The sequence below is a fragment of the Numenius arquata genome, chromosome 9 (genome assembly GCF_964106895.1).
Source record: "Numenius arquata chromosome 9, bNumArq3.hap1.1, whole genome shotgun sequence".
NCBI lineage: Eukaryota > Metazoa > Chordata > Aves > Charadriiformes > Scolopacidae > Numenius > Numenius arquata.
The window spans coordinates 18618042-18640253 of NC_133584.1; the positions used below are offsets into that span (position 1 = coordinate 18618042).

The 22212-nt window shown below is 37.1% G+C and overlaps 1 protein-coding gene across 1 annotated transcript in view; it reads right to left on the bottom strand.

Annotated features, from left to right (window-relative positions):
• Positions 1 to 1221: 1221 nt before the first annotated feature.
• COL4A3 (collagen type IV alpha 3 chain) overlaps positions 1222 to 22212 on the bottom strand; it is a 49236-nt gene continuing 28245 nt past the window's right edge. The window contains exons 30-52 of the mRNA XM_074153594.1: positions 20817 to 20967; positions 20572 to 20685; positions 19604 to 19771; positions 18440 to 18529; positions 17731 to 17865; positions 16902 to 17000; positions 15340 to 15429; positions 14809 to 14948; positions 13566 to 13692; positions 13212 to 13292; positions 12100 to 12198; positions 11075 to 11125; positions 9897 to 10082; positions 9190 to 9320; positions 8682 to 8754; positions 7193 to 7264; positions 6953 to 7072; positions 5806 to 5904; positions 5007 to 5219; positions 4157 to 4334; positions 3020 to 3134; positions 1544 to 1716; positions 1222 to 1306 (exon numbers count right to left, since the gene is read on the bottom strand). Coding sequence (XP_074009695.1) covers positions 1222 to 1306; positions 1544 to 1716; positions 3020 to 3134; positions 4157 to 4334; positions 5007 to 5219; positions 5806 to 5904; positions 6953 to 7072; positions 7193 to 7264; positions 8682 to 8754; positions 9190 to 9320; positions 9897 to 10082; positions 11075 to 11125; positions 12100 to 12198; positions 13212 to 13292; positions 13566 to 13692; positions 14809 to 14948; positions 15340 to 15429; positions 16902 to 17000; positions 17731 to 17865; positions 18440 to 18529; positions 19604 to 19771; positions 20572 to 20685; positions 20817 to 20967 — 2790 coding nt within the window. The remainder of the gene's footprint in view (positions 1307 to 1543; positions 1717 to 3019; positions 3135 to 4156; positions 4335 to 5006; positions 5220 to 5805; positions 5905 to 6952; positions 7073 to 7192; positions 7265 to 8681; positions 8755 to 9189; positions 9321 to 9896; positions 10083 to 11074; positions 11126 to 12099; positions 12199 to 13211; positions 13293 to 13565; positions 13693 to 14808; positions 14949 to 15339; positions 15430 to 16901; positions 17001 to 17730; positions 17866 to 18439; positions 18530 to 19603; positions 19772 to 20571; positions 20686 to 20816; positions 20968 to 22212) is intronic.

Here is a 22212-nt window from a genome sequence, read left to right on the forward strand (position 1 = left end):
TTATATGAGTAAATGAAAGTGCTTTTCAAGTCTTTATGTTTGTCCACAGTTGGATTCTCTTAAATCAGTAAGTCAGTGCTCAGATGGTACAATTTAAATATCAGTATTTTTAAAAATTTTGGATTCATACATTTAACTGGATGGAATAAATGATTTGATTTGCAGAAATGGGTGATAAATACTTAAAAACAGAATATAATTTTTGATAAATATTTAAATATGGAGTACTATAAAATGTGAATATTATATTTTTTTGTTATCTATTAAAATAAAACAGAAAGAGATCACATCCTGATGGGTGTGTGATAACCTGATAATGCCATGGAAGCCCTTGAGCCATACAGTAATTGTTAATTCCATTAAAATCCCAAATTATGATACGCTAAATACTTGTTGTTCAGTAGAGACAAAAACATGCAGTCATAATAAAGGCCAAATACTGTCGACTTTTGAACAATTTAAAAGATCTCCTGATCTGTGTCAAAAGCTATGGAATCTAATGAAAACTTTGCAGCACTTTCACTTAGTCAGCCACAGTCCCTCTGGGGAGCACAGCTATCGTGTGTCCCCACTGTACTGTCTCACCAGTGCACGGAGGAGCTCCCTTTCTGGCTAGTCAAGAAACATCACTATTATAATGACACAAAAAAGATTGTATTCCTGTTTGGCAGCCAGAGGAAGCACAAGGTAAGTGGGGAGATACTTGTTTATTAGACAAGAAAACCAAAACAAAACAACCCTAAGTGAATCAATATATATTTAAAAGTGCACTGAAAATATTTCCTATTGAACCCTATCTCTTGTAAGTGCCAGATTTTCATCTTAAATTATATCCACTTTGAACACTGAACATATGTAAGCTGATATTAGAGAATTTAGTTTGTCTTGCGGTTTGAAAAGCACATGACACAAGGCAGCAAGAACACCCTTCATTAAAAATCCAGCACTCCCATAGTTTTATCATGAAGATGCAGCTGAGAAGTGACACAGTTCTGGAGAAGCCCCTGCAGGCTGCCGTTACAAGCTTTCTCCAACAAAGTGCTTTGTCATTTGCCAAAGACAAAAGTCAAACTGTTGCCCTACCTCACCGCAGTGCTGCACGGGCAATTTACAATTTTCTTTCCAGATGCGGTTGGACTTTAATAAATTATAGCTCTTCAGAGTTAGGCAATTCTTTGTAATCCAAGCAGAGTTTCATGTTCCATCCAGAGCGGCCCCTGTTTAGAGTGGTCTCTTCATGCAGACCTGACAACGGCTGATGATATTTTCTAGTTCTCCTGCTTTCAAAGTCTGTGGCAGAGGCCTCCTAAAAGAAAGAAAAATAACATTTACTTTTTTTTTTTTCTTTAAAAAAACAGGGTTATTGACAACAACACTGAAGTCCTTGACTCACTTAAGGCATCTTTGTGCTACAGAATGACCCTAAACCTAACAAAGGGGGGACGTCTAAACTGAGAGGAATTACTAGGGGAGGCCCCACATGTTACGCAGGCAGTTGTCTCCTCGGGCACTTGCAGCACGGATGCAGGGAAGTACAGTTTACCTGAACATTCTTCTTGGATTTAACGATGCCAACCAGAAGCTGTAGGAATTTGTGTAGTAGTTGCACGTCCCCCTGCCATGGCACTCTATGAATGGGATGGCTCGAAATTCTTCCAAACAAGACCCAGGAGATGCCAATGCTTGGCCAGAAGCTTCTGAGCCGGCACTTGTATACTGTAACCACCAATACATTTTTTTATGAGAACTTGTCCATCAGCTTTTAGTAAACTGCAGGCAGAAAAAAATATCTCTTTCTAAAACATACCATATGGTCTGTGGTACATTTTGGACAAAACAAAATGAACACATATTAGCTATATCAAAGTTATAATGAAGCACGGAAGCCTTATGAAAAGTCAAGGACAGTTATGGCATTTCTGAAGTCCCTGCAACAGCCTTTTTCTCCTCCATGAAAAGGCATGAAGCTGTAACCAGCACAAAGACTAGAAAGTAGCTGGCTTCTGTCCAATTGAGGACTAGAGTAACTGAATTACAAATAGGCCAAATCCCCTATTTTTGGTGTGTTCCTGGTTTTTGTTGCATTGGTTCCTTCTCCAAACACAGAAAGCAAAGGCATTTTCCTTCTCTGATGTTGGTAAATGCTTGTAGAAATAGCTCTAAAATAATTTATGACAGTAGAAAATTGGCTAGAAAATAAAATTTAGATTTGGTGACGTTAGCAAATGGTTTTAACCAGATGCTGAAAAAATTCTCTCATTCTTTTCCAAGATTATGATTACTTAGGACCAAATCCCATGAGAGACAAGTTTCACGCTAGACCTAAAAGGACTTTAGATCATGCAAAAAAAAAATTAAAAAAAAATCTGTAATTCTCTCTTTTACTGTCATTTGCTGGCATCCTTATGAGATCCCACAGGCATGGATAACAAAGATGAAGTGCTACCTCCCTAGTATAGATATACCCTTATTCCCATAATTGGTTCTCAATTCACAGTCACGTTAATGAACTTTCTTCACTCATATCTCGTTATGGCATCAAAATTGCCAAGGCAATCTTTTGCAGACAGTGTACTGCATTTGTTTTGATTTTAGCTTTCTGCTGAGTTCAGCCCAAGATCCAATTTATAAAGAACTGCCTGGCATGGAAGTGGGTCAGTTATTTCTGTGTATATGTGTTCAGGACTGGTTTAACCACTCCACTCCCCAGACCTCTTTCCTAGATCTTAACATGACACATGAAAATGAGAGCGTGCAGTTATTTCTGTCAGACTAAAATCCTATGGTTCTCCTTTCATCTTTTCCCCTTTTCCTTCTGCCACCTATTTTTGAGGACAGATAGAATAGTTGTTCCTATGATTCTGGTATTGAATAAGAGTTAACAGAATTATTGTCTACTTCTTGGCAAAGGAAAAAATAGTTTAACGATTATTAAGAAACAAGCAAGCTATGAGCAGATGAACACACCAATGAAAGTAAAAGAACATAATATTAATTATTCAAGTCTTTAGATCCTTACCATAACAAAAGAAAAACCCTTCCAGAGAGATACCCAGCCTTCTGGACATGGAGGAAGTACTGTTGTTTGGCTGTGAACTGCTATTACCATTGCAGCTCCTTCACAGACGACACATCTGCAAGAAGAAACTGCATTCAGTGCAGATATGAGGAAAAACATGAAAGCAGACAAAAATTGTATCTTCTAGGATAGTAGCTACCTAATGGCAGGGTAGCTGCCTGTGTGAGTTGTAATGTAAATGTTACAACTCACGCAGGTTTTCTCTGTTTAATGAGGAGATAAGTAAAAGGAAGGTAACCCAAATACCTTGCTTTGCAATCTCTACTAGTAACACCAGAGGAAGATTGGTGTAAGATGGGAATTAGTCCCAGAACTTTTGAGCTTCCTTATTTTACCTTTACTGAAGTAACAAGCTAAATTTTACCTTCATGTGCTAACTGCTTTATGTTGTTATGGTTTAGATCAAAGTTCTATACCTTTATTTGCTAAGATTAGAAAAAGTAATCTTTATTTCCTAAATGAAGAAACTATGAAGCTGAGCTACTAGATTGCAACAACTGAGTAGGGCAGGCTAGAAGACGGAGTGCAAAGCTTGCCTTCCCATCTTTGCTTTTGCTAGTCTCGGTCTTCCATGCTTTTAGAGCTTTTCCTCTTACGATGCTCTTTATCCTTCTCAGCTGTTCTAAAGCAACTAGAAAGGGCCACATTTGCACAAGAGTGTTTCATAGGAGAGAACCTTCAGCCCCAATTTACAATGTTCTTCACCAACTACATCACACATAATTGAAAGCAGAATTTGATTTGTACTGTACTCCAAATAATGAAGCTGTCTTTATTTCATTTTAGTCTGTCTCCAATAAATGCAATAGTTTTTTAACTGCAGTCAGTGGGATTGTGGGATCTATTCTCATGTCAGCTTTGCAGATTAAGCCCTGTGGTGGGACCCTAGCTTTAATCTAACTTTTCTTAGTGTATCACTGAATTCAGGTGAGTAATTAAAAAAAAAAATCAGATGGTTAAGAACAGTGTTTGTACTGGCTGAGATAGGGAAGTCTTTGCCTAAGATTTGCAGTTCAAGACAATTTAGGATGTCTTTGTCGTTCCAGGCCAGAACAGCTAAAATTCTTATACTTTTACCTGCTTATATGGGGCTCTAGTGCCCTGCCAGAAATCGGTGCCATATCTACTGGCATTACTGTCGCAGTTGACAGCCAGTATGAATAGTCATTGCGAGAAGCAAAACTACAAACATCGTTGGTGTTACAGAACAAGAATGGCATGGTGGTAAATCTCTGCAAGCAGCTACCAGCTGTTCCTAAAAGGCAAAAAGAGGAGAGGTTTGTGACAGATAGGAGATTATATTTAGTGCAGCAAACAGAAGAGAGACACAATGGCATCCAGTCTACTATAGTGAGAATAAAACAGTTGGCAACTATAAAGAGAGAAGTGTCTGTACAGTGGAATTACCCTAAAGCAAAATGCTTATGGTATGTATAAAAATATGTATATAAAAAATAAGGGCTAGGAACAAAATCTGTTAAAATAATAGTATCTTCTTGAATGACATTGGTCCTTGACACAGTAGTAGGGATTCAGATGCTTAAACAAAAGCTTCTGGTGCCATTTTTGACACCCTAAAGCATCCCGTTTAGTCTACAAAAAAAGCAAGACTCTCTCACATACTCTGTTGCTACTGTCAGCCCTGTGCAGATGTTATGAACATTTATACTAGACATCTATCCATAAGTAACTGAATTCCTCCTCAGAAATGTCTAGGGATAGCAAAAAGGGAATATGGGAGTGCAGGAAAGAAAGGTGTCTTTCAAAGCCATGATTCCTAAATTGACTGAGAGCAGCAGACCACTCTGGAGACTGATGGCTGAAACCAGTGCCCATCTTGGACACTAACTGTCAGTTTGGTTTCATGACAACTTAGCATTACTGGACTATAACGAAAATTATCCAAAAATTTTTACCAATACAGTACCAAGATCTTGTCCATGTGCTCGTTCATTTCCTTGTACAAAAAGCAGCGAATAGCCAACATAGATCTGTGATGTCCCATGTGGGCATGAAGGAATCTTTGTTGATTGACTATGCCGGGTAAAGATAAAACCTCTTCTTGTTGGACCAGTAATGATAGAACCTGGTGATCCAGGTAACCCCTGTAGACCTGGAAAGCCAATCAGTCCAGGTTCTCCTGTGGAGAGGAAAGAAATACAACTGCAAATATTATCACTTTGTTTGAATTTTTACTTCATTTAAATTAGTGGAACCACTTGAAAACTAACAAAAAAAAATAATCAACAAGACACAACTTAAAAATTGGTAGTATTTGTTGTTAGATGTATTAACTCCTTCAGACCTAGCTCAGGTAGCTTTACATTGCACAGTTTCACGGAGTAGTGAGGTATTTTAAAGAACCACAGCCATTTTTACCAAAAGAAGTTGTAAAGTAAAAACATTTTATGACGACTAAATAAAAATATTTAGTTCTATTTTGATGTCATAAAAAGGCACACTCATACCTAGGCATTTCAAGTGGATAAATAAATATTATTAATAACAAAGGAGCACAGTCAAGACATATTTTTGTAAATTATTATTTCAGCTGTGAATGTGCATTTGTTAAAAGCTAAGAATGTGCTTACATGTGTTTGTGGCCCTAAAGGTACTGTAAATGTTACAGAATCTCAAGACATGCAAGAGGAAGGATTTAGAGAAACAGGAAGACAGTTTATCTGTAAATTCAGTAGTAGCAGTCAGAGATGTCTGATTTCCTCTACCTCTTTGTCCCGGAAATCCTCTGTCGCCTTTTGGACCAGGAAGTCCCGGTTGACCTGGATGACCAAAACTTCCTGGTAGACCTTTTAATCCTTTAGGTCCTGAATTGTATCAAGAAAAATCCAGGATCATGTAGCAGTAGTTATTCTAGATTTTAATAACTGTTAATGAATAAAGTTAAAGTCCTCACGTAAATGTAGCTGCGTTAAAATAAAAACATCAGCATGAATTTAGTAAGTTTTGAGGCTGTCTGTAGTGCTACTGTCACCATATTTCCTATCAGGAAGATTACAGGGAAATATTGAACGTATTACAGAAAAATAGTCTCATGAGAAATGTTTACAGAAACCAAAGCAAATCGCTTTTTCTTTTAGCATGTGTCATACAATAGAAATATTTCAAAAATATAGTAACAGACCATAATCATTGTGGGCACAGTTTGTAATTCTATAAATAATGCAGCTCCTTTTGAAAACAATTTTAAGGAAAGCATAAAAGAACAATTCTTTAGTGCCTGCTTTGTTATGCTGGAGGCAACTGTCATTCCTGAATGGGGCCTGCCTTCTGGCAAGCCTGTCCCCTAAGGACCTCCCTTCCTGGGATGGAAAGCCATGGTACTGAGAAGGGTGGCCAAGTACCCATTGCACATCCACCTCATCCTGCCTGCTCCTTGCTTCCCTATCCCTCACAGCCATGGCAGGCTTCACTTCCAGTGCCAATGGAGAAGCACCCAGCTTCTCCTTTCCCTTCCCACCCCCAGACTACGACAGACAGAACCACTTCGTAGCACATCTAGAATACTTTTATTATGTGTGGTAATTTCCCCCCCAAAATGACAAACATCCTGAGCATGGTTCTGGTTGTATAAATATGGTGAATGTTTTGATCCAAGTTTACTTTTTATTCCATTATTTTGCTTGGGCCTATGTTGAGGGATAATCTTACTCGCTCACTGACTGTGAGGGTGGAGGGCACACGGAATGGGACAGGTTATAAAGTTGTTAACAAGGTATAAAGAGCTATTTTTAAATATGGAGAGGTATATTTAAAGACACATCAATTTTCTATGCAGAAGCATATTTTCCCACCAAACCAAAATGTTCCACTAAGCAGCACACAAACAAGTAGAGAGATAAAAATATAAACCACCTTGTAGTCCAGGAATCCCTTGAATTCCTTGATCACCTGGTGTTCCCGGGATTCCTGGCAGTCCAGGAGGACCCTTTCTTCCTGGGATGGAGAATACTCTCCCAGGGACTCCAGGTGGACCTAGTAGCAAAAATATAATGAAGAGCTATTGCTTTATATTAAAAGAAAGCAAACAAACTACAAACCAAAAGAAACAGATAAATCTAAGTCTGCTGGTATTAGAATGAGAAGGGTTGTTACCACGCTGGCCCTTTGGTCCCCTTGGCCCTTCTGCACCTTGTGGTCCAGGGGGTCCTCGATTACCCTTTTCTCCTAAAAAAGGAAGATTGAAGATACATCTGTCTGGTTTAAAATGTCAAATCAACTGTCAAAGTTTCAGAGGCTTATTTAAGAGTCCTGCATGATCCATGCAACCTTCCCAAAGAGTAACACAGCCTATAGACTCATCTGAAATGCGACAGTGGACTTCTACATCACTGCTGTTACTGTATAATTTATAGGTCAAGTATATTCAGTTTACAAGAAGATGTTTCCATTCCTATCTTCATATAATGTCTGGTCCCATAAATCTAGCCTAAAATCTCAACTTTAGACTACGTCTTTTTATCTTATGTGTTTTTGTCACTGAGTTTGCAGGTGAAGCGATGCTGTTCAGTGATGCTGTGCAGCTCAACTCCCTTTAACTCCTACTGTCAGTTATGCTGATGGGTGTTAAGAGGGTTATATAGTTTTTCAAGTGTTTAAAACTTAATAAGCAATTATTTTCACTGCACAAAAATTAAGGTTACATTCAGATTACTATCCACAGCTCTGCTGGAAATAAAAAAAAATAAAATGCTTTTTATTATCAAGTCAGGAGATTTGACTGACTAAACCATGGAATAAGAGCTTTTTGCTTAAGAAAGTATAATTACTATCTATATGATGACTTTTCAAATTAGAAAAAATTAAAAATACACAATAATTAACATGGAACACAAACCAGTAGGTTAAACAGGTAATGCCAATTTTGTGTGACTGTAAATCATGAAATTTTAAAATGAAAATACTGGAGTAATGAAGACCTATATCTGATCTAAATCACTAGAAAAATGTCTAAATTAAAAGGATTTTTAGCCAGCTACTGATCCAACTAACCCTCAGAAATATGAAATTAATGAAGCCAATACATTTAACAGTTCATCTGCTGATAAACTGGTAAATTAGATTATAATTGGGACTATTCTTACAGAAAACAGAAAACCCAGTGCTCTGTGTATAATTATTATATTATATATTATATTATTATATACAATAATATATTATTATATATTAATATATATTATATATTAAACACTCTTGAGTTCTATAGCTAAGAGGTTGCCAAAAAGTCACATCTTCTAGCAGTGGTGTGGCATTTCTAATTAGCAGATTCAGTCCCAAAGTCCTTACACATTATTAGTCACTAAGGACAAACTTGTTTTGAATTTGCCTGCAATGGAGGCCATTGAAGTTTCAGTCCTTTCTCACTTAAACATCAGTTTGGAGATAGCCATAGCATCCAACTCAAAGAAAATGCTCTCTTAGGAATGCTTTAATTTATAACTGCCCTACATCCTGCTCTTGATGGAAACACCTCATGTCTCTAGGACCACACCTGCTACTATTTATTACACACATACTATTGTAATGCAACATGTAAATGTTTGTATTTGGCACATGGACATGTATGTGATAAATACACGAATACCTTTTACACCTGGGAATCCAAGAAATCCAGGGTCCCCTCTAGCACCAGGGTAACCTGATTGACCTTCAATTCCCTGCAAACCAGATAACACCAATAATAAACAGGAAGCAGCATCTGCATGCTATGAAGTACATTTTCTTTTTGTTCAGAATATTCAAAGCATTATGTTCACAGAATATGCTACAACTAGAATTATCTGCTCCATTTGTGAGCATGTCAGAAATAGGCATATCATTGTCAATGTTATTTTGTAATACAGAACGGCCAAGGAAATTACATGCCAGAAATTCGCAATAGTTTCTTTTTGGTCTGCTTAAGTCCAGAAAAACTGCTTCTCATATCTATTTTAATACCTTTCTTCTATTAGAAGATTTTTGGGGGAGGATGTGGGCATTTGTTTGGTTTGGTTTGTCATTTTGTTTTTATTTTAATTGTTCTGGGTATTATTTTCACGGTAAGAGCAAAATTAATAATGGAGTAAGAAACAAGCAATATTCCTTTCACTGACTTTTGGACCAGGAGGACCAGTGTCGCCGGCTGGGCCTTTTGGCCCTGGTATGCCATCTGCCCCTCTAACGCCTTTGCTTCCCTTCATGCTGGGTGTGGGAAGACCAGGAGGCCCTGGAAAACCAGGAGCACCTGTACAGAAACATCAGAGTAAGTAAAGAATACTGCCAAACAGCACTTCACATACATTACATACAATGCAGTACAACATTTAGCAACTCTATAATGGTACTCACGTTTACCACCTCAGTGGTTCCCAAGGAAATATAGACATTTTTAAAAAATCCACTCAATTTTCCTAGCCTGCTCATTTAATCTGAGATCAGAGTTGAGTTCTTGCAGAACTCTATAGCACTACAGTTTTTTGAGTATCCTCCAGCTGTAGTTATGACTGTAATCACACTCATGCTATCTCTCTTCTTTAAAGTTGGATCTTAGCTACCCTCCAGACCCCATGGGAAGAAAGCAAAATAATGCAGTTGAGTGAACTGCAAAGCTTCGCATTGTTTTAATTTGCATCATACTGCGTAGACCATCATGGTGTTTGGAATGGTAACATTGCATTAACTGGTAAAGGAACTACCTGTTTAATTATGAAACTCTCTTGGGGAAGACCCCTTTTAACCTTCAGTTCTGGACAAGCTGAATTCTGCTTTCAATTATCAGTATAATATAATTTCAGATAAATAAGGAGTTATAACAACACACCTGGTCTTCCATCTGCACCAGCAATACCTCTATTCCCTTTTTGGCCCATAATGGCCATGCCTGTTGCGCCTTGAAATCCAGGTAACCCCACTAAACCAGGAGGTCCAATGGGTCCTTGATCACCCTGATGACCTTTAATACCTGGTGGCCCAGGAAAGCCAGGTAGTCCCATGTCTCCTTTGATTCCTGCAGAGTATAAGTATTACATTTGGAGAGAGCTGTCAAGATGATAAGGTGATGTGACGACACAGAATATGGGCATTTACTACACCACAAAAGTGAAATTCAGCCTTTGTTTTTAGTACAGAGAAGTCCCCAAAGCCACCTTGCTACTGTAAAGCAAAATAGTTGTGAGAAGACAGGACTAAGGTAACATACACCCCATTCTCTTCTCTCTTTTTTTTTTTTAAAAAACCCCTCTACTTCAGAGATTGCTCATACAAAGGAATAAATGTGAGAGAAGGGTAGAAAGACCAGAGCAGGGAATATTTCTTTATGCATAAGTAGAAGAAATACTTCTTTGCACATCAGAATCAGCAAATCCTTTTCAACTAAACTCCAGTTAAAAGCACCAATATGAGTACAACAAATAAGAGACTACTCTGAAACGATATTGTGCTAAGGTTGATCTCAGAGTGCATGATCTATATATGAAGGATATGAAGAGAGAATATTTTTTCTTTAAAGTAAAGCAAATCAATGGATTTCTACCAGTACTAAAAATATAATGCAAAACCTAAAAAAATGGGAAGAGTCCCCTCAGTCAACTGTTCATAAATATAAAAGGGGGGATAAACAAAATGCGATCACTGTAGCTTTCTTACAGTATGCTTAGTATTTAGCAGCATCATCTTTTTTCATTAGAACATACTCTGTTAATCAAATTGTGTATCAAAATAAAATTTCAAAAGCTCTAGAATGCATATATCACTTTCACAAAACCATAGAAGTTAGCTACTTTATTTGCCTTTTACAATAGTCTTGAATTTACAAGCAAGAGCTCTTGACTTTTAATATATAGCACCAAATCACTGATCAAAAGCACAGAATCACTCTTGATTTCCTCTCACAGTCTTAGTGCCATTTCAAGCATCCAAAAGCAGAAGGCAACTTGAAGACGAAGATGATTATTCTGGTATTTAAAAATTAAGCTTTTGCTTTCTGCAAAGACAACTCACCTCTACGACCAGGCACACCTCGAAGGCCAGGGATTCCTCTCCCTGGTGCTCCTATAAAATATTAGGACATGTTACACTCGAAGTCCTGAATAACTATTAGAAAACATCATAGTTGTCTAATATTTCATACATTTCTTCAGAATTCACTGAATCAAAACGTAGATTCTAGTTATATGTAAAATATAACTTATTATTTCCATTTTTTCTATCCATATATACAAATTAAATTTGTAAGTTTTTCTTTATAGTAGGAAATCTTATTGATCAACCGTATTTGAGGTACATTCTACAATAATAAGCTTTGTCTTTTTTCAGAGGAAAAAAAACAGAAGAAGAATCTGCATTTAAGTTAGTAACTAAGAAAAATAGAAGAAGAAATATAAATATCTAAAAAAGAAAATACGTTAACAGGGATTACTTCAAAATTAATATGAAAAAACTTACTAAAGACTATGAATGCCTTCCCAGTAACCTCTTTATACTAATATGCAAAGAAACATTTTCACTGTAGAATATGAAAACACTTTCTGTCAGAATTCAGCGGAGGACTAAATCTATCTGTGGATGCTGATGACATCAGGAGTAACATTTAAATGAAAGGTTTTACAACCCAAGAGCCAGGTCATGGAAACTTTGACTAAGCATCTATGTAGACACTGTGAGTCCTTTTATCTTATTTCCATGTAAGAGAGGAGACTCCTTTAAAAGGATTTTGGTTCTTTAGTCTCTTTGAGATTAAACACCTAAGAACTGTTAACAGCAATACTTTGGCTCTTACTGACATTAACAATTGTTATGACAAATCACGTGTACAATAGAGCACTGACATGCATTTGGGTTGTTGACAGCACATACAATTACATAGGAAAACCTGTGAATTATGTAAAAGTGAAAAACCTTCTAGTTATAAACTTATCTTTGGCTCCACAGAAACTCTTATTAATCCTTCCCAAATAATCCTTGTCAATTTAACTAGGGAAAAAAAACAATTGTAAAATACAATGAAAATATTTCACTGGTGTTACCTGGTTCTCCCTTTACTCCTGGGTGACCAGGCATACCGTCCTGACCTTGATTACCTCTTTCACCAACAAGTCCATTTTTTCCAGGGTCTCCAGCAGCACCTGTGAATAATAATGAACCAAAATATCATTTTCATTACCGTTATTTTACATTTCAAAGGGAGAAGATATGAGTCCCCTTTATTAAAATTTAATTAGTTCAGCTGCTTCAGAGATAGACGTAACTGTGTTGGTATATAAACATTTGTAAAGAGCAGCATATAATTTTTATCGAGCTCACTGGACTTCAATAGATTTTACACCCCCACTATTTTTCACAGGCAATAACTTCCCTGTCTTTCAAAGGCACTTTAGTACCCTGCCTTTGATGTATCCCAAGCTGGTGGGAATCCACACAGGCAGTGTGGTTTCTCTCCCTGGCTTTATTACAAATTCAAGGTTTCTCTAAACAGGGATTAGATTCTGATCTTTGCTAACTCTGCCGTTTTGTCAGTGCAAGTTCACTAAGTCTACAAAACCACAACATCATAATTTTGATGAGGATCTCTGAATATAAAAACATTCAATGCTCTTTTTGAAGACAATAACTGGCACTCACTTTAATAAAGCCCGCATTGCATACCTCCCTGTTGCTGCATACTTATGCACTCCCCCTTAGCTTGAATAGTTTGATCTTTTCTGTTGCTTTAACAAACAACTACAACTCTCCCCCCTCTTTCCACTCTAATTCATTTTCTTCTCCTCATCTAGCTACATCTTAGTTTATTATTCCCATTTAGGAGGTAGAACAAGCCTTTCTTACAATTGTGTGGATATAACATCTTGAGACCTCTAGATGAAAAAAAAAAAAAAAAAAAAGGCAAAAACCTTTACAATAGCCAAACGAAATTAAAACCTCTTGCCTCAGCTGAACTGACAACATTGAAAACAAGCTGTTAAAGACCTTAGCTGGAACCAGAGAAGGTAAACAAAGCCTTGAACTAGCATAAACAGAGACTGCCACTGCATCAGTTAAATTCTAAAAAGTTCAGAAGAACAAGAACATCAGCTACCTCATTACAAAGAAAATAACAAAGCAGGGGGCAGTGATTTGGGAGAGATGCTATATACCATACCAGGAGGGCCTGTAATGCCCTGTTGTCCTGGATGGCCCTGCCGGCCTTTAACACCAATATCTCCAGGAGGTCCAAGCTTCCCTGTAATAAGAAAATGTGGGAGAGGAGAAAAGGCATTATCACTACATCCAGACTCAGTCTGAGAACTTTGCTATAACTGCTGCTTTGGACAGCTGTGAAATATCTCTAGCTGACATAAGCAAGCCTGGCTGCAGTGACTATAAGGAGCTGTTCAGGTTTACAGCAGTTGAATATTAACATGCCACCCCACAGGCACCCTGTGTACTTTATTGAGAAATTACCTTCTTCTAGAAGCATGTCAACATCTCACCACCCCTCCAAACCAGAACATACCTGGGATTCCTGCACTTCCAGTTTCCCCTCTGATCCCATGTGGTCCTGGTACTCCTTTATGTCCTGGATGACCTTGGAATCCTTTTTCTCCTTTGCTGCCCAAAACTCCTGGGGGGCCTGGATCTCCCTGAGAAACAGCAGTTGCACAAACATGTAAAGAATCACATTACATTAAATACATTTACATTCCATATTTGAACAACAGGAAAATCATATGTAATTTTAAAGGTTAAGTAAGTGTAATCATGGTTCATTATGATTTTCAGACAAAAAGTCTTCTTTGACATGAAGACATGAAGTCTTCTCATAACAGCCACTGATCCTTTAGACATAGCTAAGAAAAAAAAAAAAAAAAAAAAAAAAAAAATCTTTCTTTAATCTGTACAAATCAACCTAAGTCTTTAGATGTTTTCACTGGCACATAGACTTCCCTTCAATTTTATTCTAACAGCTCTTCTTTTGATTCAAATGTACGTTCCCTACATAATATACAACTATACAAAGTACTGAAATGCGTATTTTTCCTTGAATTTCTACTGACTTTCACAACAGTAATCTCATCGTGGCTACCCAGCTAATACAAAAAATAAACAGAAAATTTAGACAGATTACAGGAGTTACAGTACAGTTTGCAGCCTCAACCATGTATCAGATAATCTCATATATAAAAAAAACTCCCAGTTGTTCAACAACCAGAATATGTGGAGTAAAATTCTATCCAGTTGACCTGACTTAAAAGATGCTGTTTTTTTCTTAGCAATATATATTACTGAACATAATATATACCAAACGTAATATATATTGCTAAGAAAAAAACCCAATTCATCTAGTGTAATGATATTACTAGACTGTCAAAAACCAACAGCACAATTTTAGATCACGAAACTTTTGCACTTGCTAAGATTATATTTTCCTGTACTTTTTAACATACAAGTATTCCTACTGCTGACTTTTTAAGTGCCAGTCCTTGTTCTTAATGGATTAGCAACTTCTAGAGAAGAAAGTTATTTCCAAGACGTTCCATCTTTACAAATAAGACATTCTTGCACCAAGAGAAAGATGAAGTACAATGAATTAAAAAATTTCTCCTGAGTAATGACACAATAGAATGTTCATATTTCTTATCACTTACAAATCATCTACTTCTACAAACTCTGCAGCTCTTGCTTGCATGTTGTTCTGTTTCTATAGTCAAAGGCTCTGCTCATTGCCTAATACGACAGTGTTGCCATTGCCTTGATACCTTTGGACCAGGTTCTCCTGGAGGCCCAGCAGATGGGTACCCAGGATCTCCTTTGTCACCTGGAAAGCCACCATAGCCTGGTGGACCAGGGTCACCTGGTAGTCCTGGAAAGCCTGGAGATCCTTTCTGTCCTTTTGGACCTGGAAAAATAAAGATACTGATACCATTCTTAAAACACTTATAATTGCATATCACACCTCATGTTTTGCGATCTACGGCTCATATATTCAGGTATTCATTCTTCATTAAAGATAATTTACACAGCCAGGTGATTTTCATTCTAAACACATTAAAAAGAGGTTTTTCCATGCAAAGACATATAAATTAAAAGAAGTTATATTTCATTTAGAGAGAGGGAGAACTGCATTCTGCAAATCAAACAAATGCTGGGGTGGTGAGAAGTCTATAGGTACCGCAAAGAATAAATCCCAGTGTAAGTATTGTGCAGTGGGCTTACAGAAACTGCTCAGGTCTGTGCAAATGCTTCTATACAGCTCTATGAATTTGTAATATGGCTTGACAGAAAATAACCTGGAATTCCCATGTCCCCTTTGTTTCCTGGTGCACCTGGGAATCCTTGTCCTCCAGGAACCCCTGGAAGACCCATAAATCCTTTGACACCTGCAAGATGAAGAAATAAATGTCATCTTCACGTTTGCTTTAGACACTGGCTGGCTGGTAGAGCTGTCATGAACACAGAATCCTCTACTGCACACCTCGTCCTGGTACCTTATTATTTTATAAATCAATATGACTCCAGACACAGATAAAATTATCATTATTGTTGTCAGAAAGTCAAGGAAATGACAAGTATCTTATGTATCAACATTAAAATTAAGCTTTGTGACCACAGCACTTTGGGGCAGCAGCTGAAATATACTTTTGCAAATTTTGGTCAAGATCATGATTTTGTATTGCACTCGACTCTCCGTTCATTGTCCCTGCCCGAGTTTAGTCTGGTTTCTGGGCACGTTGCAATCACATTACTACTTAATCATTATGCATTTCTCATGACTAGTATACTCAAGAGCTTTTTCTTACATGGCTTAGGCACGTTTTCCCCCACTTACCTATCTTTAGCCCAATTTAGCTCAATTAGCATTCAGTGTAATGACTACAAGATTTTGTTGCATCTAGAATGTCCAGATGTCTAAATTCTAGGGTACTAGCAATGCCTGAATATTTAGGCAGATGAGGTCTTATTTTGTTCCATAAAAAGTTAGGGAGTAGCAGAAAACATGCAATTTTTCCTGTGATGGCTACACTGCAATGACTACAAAAGATGTTAATGACAGAATATAGCAATAATGCTATAATGACATACAGCACAGATAAATGCCATCATGAGAAGAGCAATTTTGTTTACAAGTTTAAAATTATTTCTAATTGTCACCATTTTTATGTATCTCAAAAAATCAAAAATACAGAGCGGTAAAGATGTTTTATTAGCTTTAATTTGAAAAAGCAGATGCATTGTCTTACTCAAGGGTCAACATGTATCATTATGTATGAGGTTATGGTAACAGCAGAGCAAAACTTTGTAAAATAGCTTAGGTAGGTTTATAATTTACGCAGGTTCTTCTTAAGTCTGCTTTTCACTGAATACCTGGTAACTTTCAAAATATAAGCCTAACGTGCAGGCTTTGAAAATGGAAATAAAATCAATCTGAAATAAAAAAAGCTTCTGAAATATTTCTGTGCATAATTGTAATGCTCATGTTTCAGAATTCTTATTTTTTTTTAATAATACTGGGAATTCAAACTTGTGTTCAGAAATGCCAATTTTTATTCATCGGCCTCATCAGCTTTTAGATTTTAAAGTTATTATTATTCAGGATTTAATATAATTTTCTATTTATCACCCCAAACAGTGGTCTATATTTGGAAGGGAGCAGAATCATTTGGCAGTAGCTGGTATGACTTCCAAACAGCAGGTTTTGAAATTACTCAGTTTCAGAATTCTCAGAAAAGCTTCAGAGTTAATATAGAGAATGTACTGCTGCTGCTGGAGCTGAGTTTATGTGCTAGCACTGAGGCAATATTATCTCTACTTTCCACATGATACAGTAATTTTCAATATACATATTCAATACCTGGTACACCAGGTATTCCTTCAGACCCATCAAGACCTGGGGGACCTTGCACACCAGCATCTCCTTTCTCTCCTCTTAGACCCATTCTTCCTTGAACTCCTAAAACAAAGTTTCATTTTAAAAAAATATTACAAAACAACATCTTAGAATATAAGTTTTATGTGAAGTTTAAAGTTTTATAACTCTTGAAGCTAATGAAGCAGAAGTGGAGCATAGGTTTTTCACTCTGTGAACACTCATAAGCAAGACACAATCTCACAATTAATGCCTTCTGTATTTCTCGTATGGAGACAAAAGAAAGTTTCTGAAAGCTTCCACAGGAAAATGTCTACACTAAAAGCCAGATACCGTTAGTTAACGCATGTACAACTTGTATAGAGAGAGTCTATATTAATACTGCAAACAAAGGAATTTTTCTGACAGCCAAGTATTTCTGATCAGACTCAATTTCTTTGCAATCCAGCATTTAGTTGGTAAGCGCACCCGTTTTTGTGCTCACAGCTACTAACTCTGTAAAAACATGAATGTGTAGCATATATGTATAAATATGTATATAAGCCTCCTAGTACTACCGACATATTATTACTGGTTTAACATTACAGTAAGAGTTTTTTTTAAGGAACATGGATATGTAAATAAATATTCAGTGTAATATTCAACTATCCCATAAATAAAAAAGCAGTTACAGCATACAGCAATAATTATTTCAAAGCCATGAGAATGCTCTCAGTAGTAGAGTCAGCTTTCTTCCATGTTTTTGATTCTACTGGAACAGCAACATAGATGACAACCCTAACTAGTTGTGAATGACAGAATAAAGAATGTGTACCTTTTAAGCCTCGTTCTCCTTTATTCCCAATACCAACCAAGGTCTCAGATGGTCCAGGAAAACCTTTATCACCTAGTTCACCTTTTTCTCCAAGAAACCCTTTTCTTCCCTTTAGTCCTGGGATGCCAGAAGAACCTGCAAGAAAATATAATGAAATTTTCTGAAGAAACCTGAGGACGATAGGATAAAGGAAGCAATGAAACTCCTGTCTTCAAGGATAACTACATATGTAAATAAACATTCCAAATCAACAACATAAACTAGCTTCTTAATTACTCCAGTCATCAATAAAACATCTATAAGCACAGATTATGGCAAGAGATGGTAATTATTTCTTATATTCAATATATGTATAATCTGTTGAATAGATATAATAATGATATTTGGAACATGAATGGGATGGAAAAAATAGAGCAAAATAGCTCTCTGCTCTTTACTTAGGAAATCGTTAGCCACTTTTACAAATACCAATGAACTAGAAAAGGTGGCAATTCAAAATTGCTAAAATAAATAAATAAATAATATTGTTCTCATTCCGTTCGTAGACTGCATATATACGGAAGCCAAAGATTTACCAAGACAAAGAAATTATGGTATAACACACATACTCAGGAGTGATAACATACATCAAGATGGATCACAAGACTACTTCAGCATGGAAGTTTCTATATTTTAAGTAATAATGAAGGCAGAAACTATGGCCACTTGCCTCTGATACCCGGGTCGCCTGGTCTTCCAATCATGCCAGGGGGTCCAGGAATTCCTAAGAGGCCCATTATACCTGGCTCTCCCCTTGAGCCTGTGGAATTGAAGCAATAGGAGCATATTTTTTAGTATTTGATCAGTGAAAGAGAATACTTCAGAAAACTATACATGTGCCTGTCACTTAAGTGTTTAATTGCTTATTTTATTTTTTTCTCCATTTCTATAACATATTAAATGAGTTTTCTAGTCTTTAATGACATGAACAGGCCTTACACACACAGTAACACCCAAACTACCTAGATTAGTAACTGCAACAGCTTCTATCAGTGAGTGAAATAACTGACAGTGAGGATAATGTAGCTGGGTTATCCACACAGGGATGGAAGACCTGTCATGGGATGTAAGGGAAAGACATTCCTTTCTGCCTCAGGAGCTGAAGGCTAGCTGGGACACAACTCCCCTCTAATCACAACAGAATTCTAGGTTTGCATAACTGAGTCAAATACTACATGTTTATCATTAGTTTTATAGATTGTGTATATAGAAAGGTATGTACCATCTCCTTCCCACAGAATAATGAAGGATTTGATAGCAATGAAAAAAACTTTATTAGAGAGAAGCAGCATTACATAACTGACTTTTTTTATTCTACAAATCAAATAAAACAGGGATTACCTACCTTACTTAAAGTTAGCTCTGGTTAACGCGACAGAGTTTGATCTGACTCAACTCTGTCAGACTCAAGATCTGCACTTGCTTTTTAAGAAAAAGACAATAGCATTGATAAGCTATCTGTTTGAAAAGGGATGCTGAGTAAGAACTAAACACTTTACACTTCCATTATGCTGGGGAGTTGCTTTAAATGTTAACTATTTCATGTCCTACTGCAAGGACATTACGGTACAAAAACAATGTAACGTAGCCCTCTGTTCTCAGAGGACACTAATATAAAATTCCGTATTATGTCATGACAGCTTCAAGATATGCTCGTCATTTAGGGAATGATGATTTATTTGTTTTCCATATAGATAGATCTCAGTGATATATGAACGCTGTTGATGGAAAAGTATTTCAGCATCTTCAATTTGGAAAAGCATGACTGACACTTTTTTGCAGAGACTGACTTAATTTCTACATCAATCAATCCAAGTATTTGGGGAATCCTTACCTGGCACCCCAGAGATCCCTGGCCTTCCAGACTGTCCCCTGAGACCAGGTAATCCTGTATTTCCCTGAAGGCCTACTAATCCAGGTTCCCCAGGCTTTCCATAGATTCCCGGGATACTCAGGCCAGGAGGACCAAGTTTTCCTTTTGGACCTTGTGAACCTCTTCCTCCTAAGAAAAATGCATGACAGTGCAGTATAGTACATCAGTCTAAAAAATAAACCTTCATCTCTATCTTGCCATTATGAGCATGAAAAAAGAAAAAATCCTCCTGTTTGAGGCAGAGATTAGATGTGTAAGACAATATACACATTTGGGAAATCTTTAGAGTTATGTGTTGTTTGTTTGTTTTTTTAAAGGGGGGGGGGGGGGGGAAGGGCGAGTAGACAATTCTTGTCTTTCTCAGAAAAAGAAGAAAAATCCAAACATGAAAGCCCCACCAATTCTGCATTCATCCTCTTAAAAAAAAAAGTAAAAAAAAAAAAATAAAAAAAAGAAATCTATTTTTGAGGTCATATACAGGAGGACTGTGCTACGTATTCAAGTATGCTTCTTTTGGACTGATAATCATACACAGTATATGCAGGTACTTTTGAGACCCTAAACTGTTTTTTACCTAGTTCAACCCTTCCTCTGTTCTGTTTCTTTATCAATCACATTGCACCAAGGAATCTAAGTTCAGCCCCACATAGGAGACATGACGGAAATATCCTTTTTCCTGTGGAATTTGGGCCTGTTTGTGATTACTCTTTATATTATACAATGGAATCTGAATTCTAATCCATCTTAACCAGTGCATGTGTTTCCTTCCATCTGCAGAAAGTGCATCCTTTAAATGGACTCACGTTTTCTTGCATACTGTCCTATAACTAATATTCCGAAACAACTTCAGCTCCCTCAGGCCACTGGAAGGCAGAAATGAAACCCAGACCCACCCAGCTAAATGGCACATTTGATTCAGAAGGTCCTACCTGGTGGGCCTGTAGCTCCCTGGCCACCTGGCAAACCTGGCAGGCCAATAAGACATTCAGCAGGTTTCCCTGGAAAACCTGGATCTCCAGGAACTCCAGGTGAGCCACGATCTCCTAAAAGAAATGAGACTGGATTCAAAATGATTTAATTAGAAGTTTCAGGCTTTGTGTGAGCATTGTTTGTCTTGGCTTCCCTTTCCTTAAAATAACTTGCTGTGTTCCTTGAGCTTGTTTGACAACGGTACCTCTTAGGCCATCATCACCATCGTGTCCAGCATTCCCTGGTAGGCCTGGAAGTCCTGGAAATCCAGTTTCACCTTTTGAGCCAGGAATGCCATGACCTCCTGGTGAACCCAGTCTACCTGGCTCTCCAGGAATAACCATGCCTGGGTCACCCTGCAACACAGAGAGAAATGTAAAGAATCCACTATGTTTTTGCAAATTTGCCGAAATATTTTCTTCACTGGTGATCAATTAACTTTTTTTATTAGGGGATCTTTTACAATGTAATTTTTAATGGCTCCAATTCAGCAGACCAATTTGATGTTCCCTATTGACCAGCTGCAGGTTCCATACCAGAGGAGTAACTCATCTAGACAACTTTTGAACTTTGTCTCCTCACTCGAAGAAATTGCTACCAAGCAACGCAAGACACACGTCCCTCCATTTGGCCTTTACTGCATTGTGATGTTTGCTGTAGCTGTGAAACCCTTTGGACCAGTATCTCAAAATTTGGTTAAGTTTGTGCAAATACAACTTTTCCTATATTTTTATCAAAATATTTATTGACATAATCAAGGTCAGCAACCAGATAAGTCTTGGAATACTCAAAGTCAGTTACTGTTTTTTTTTTTTTTTCAATCATTCTTCTGAATGTTCCTTTCCATGAAGGCTGGTTTTATCACAAATGTCCCAACTCTATTCCCCAAATGGATCGTTTGAATTAGGTTTTTGTAGGCTGACTGAACTGCTGGTTGTTTTGAGTACTAGCTTTGAGTACCAGCAAATCAATATGTTCATAAAGCAGGTCAGTAGAGCTGAGCTTGTACCAGTCACTGGTGATATACTTGAACTAAAGGCCACTCCACATCTAGCTATTCTGTGGCATAAAACACACATTAAATAATAATTTTTAAAAAAAATGTCTACAGCCTTAAACTCTACACTCCGTCATGTCAAAAAGCACATAAAAAATGACATATGAGCACACAAATAAAGAAATGCCACTTTTTCAAAACTTTTAGGTGTTATTATTTTGTTAAATTTTGAATCCTGGTTACAGAGTATCCAAGAGTCCTATATTTACATATGCCATCAGTACATTAGCTTCTGTTCCTCAGCAAGAGTGGCTGCAGTATTACCTCCAACCTACTTGCTTTATGCTTTAATTCAACAGAGCACTTGCTATAATTAAATGCAAACTTACTTGTCACTGAGCTCCATCAAATACATGCTTAATTGCAACTTCTGAATAGCCATCTTTTCAGAAGTTATGGCCTCAAATTTTGCTGTAAGCAATGCAATATCCTCCTTGTGCTCTGAAAACTGCACTACCAAAACATCCCAAACACTTGGGAGTTCTGAAATCCCGTATCTGAATTTAAAATTTTGGCTTGAGCCCCTTTTTATACAAAAAATTTA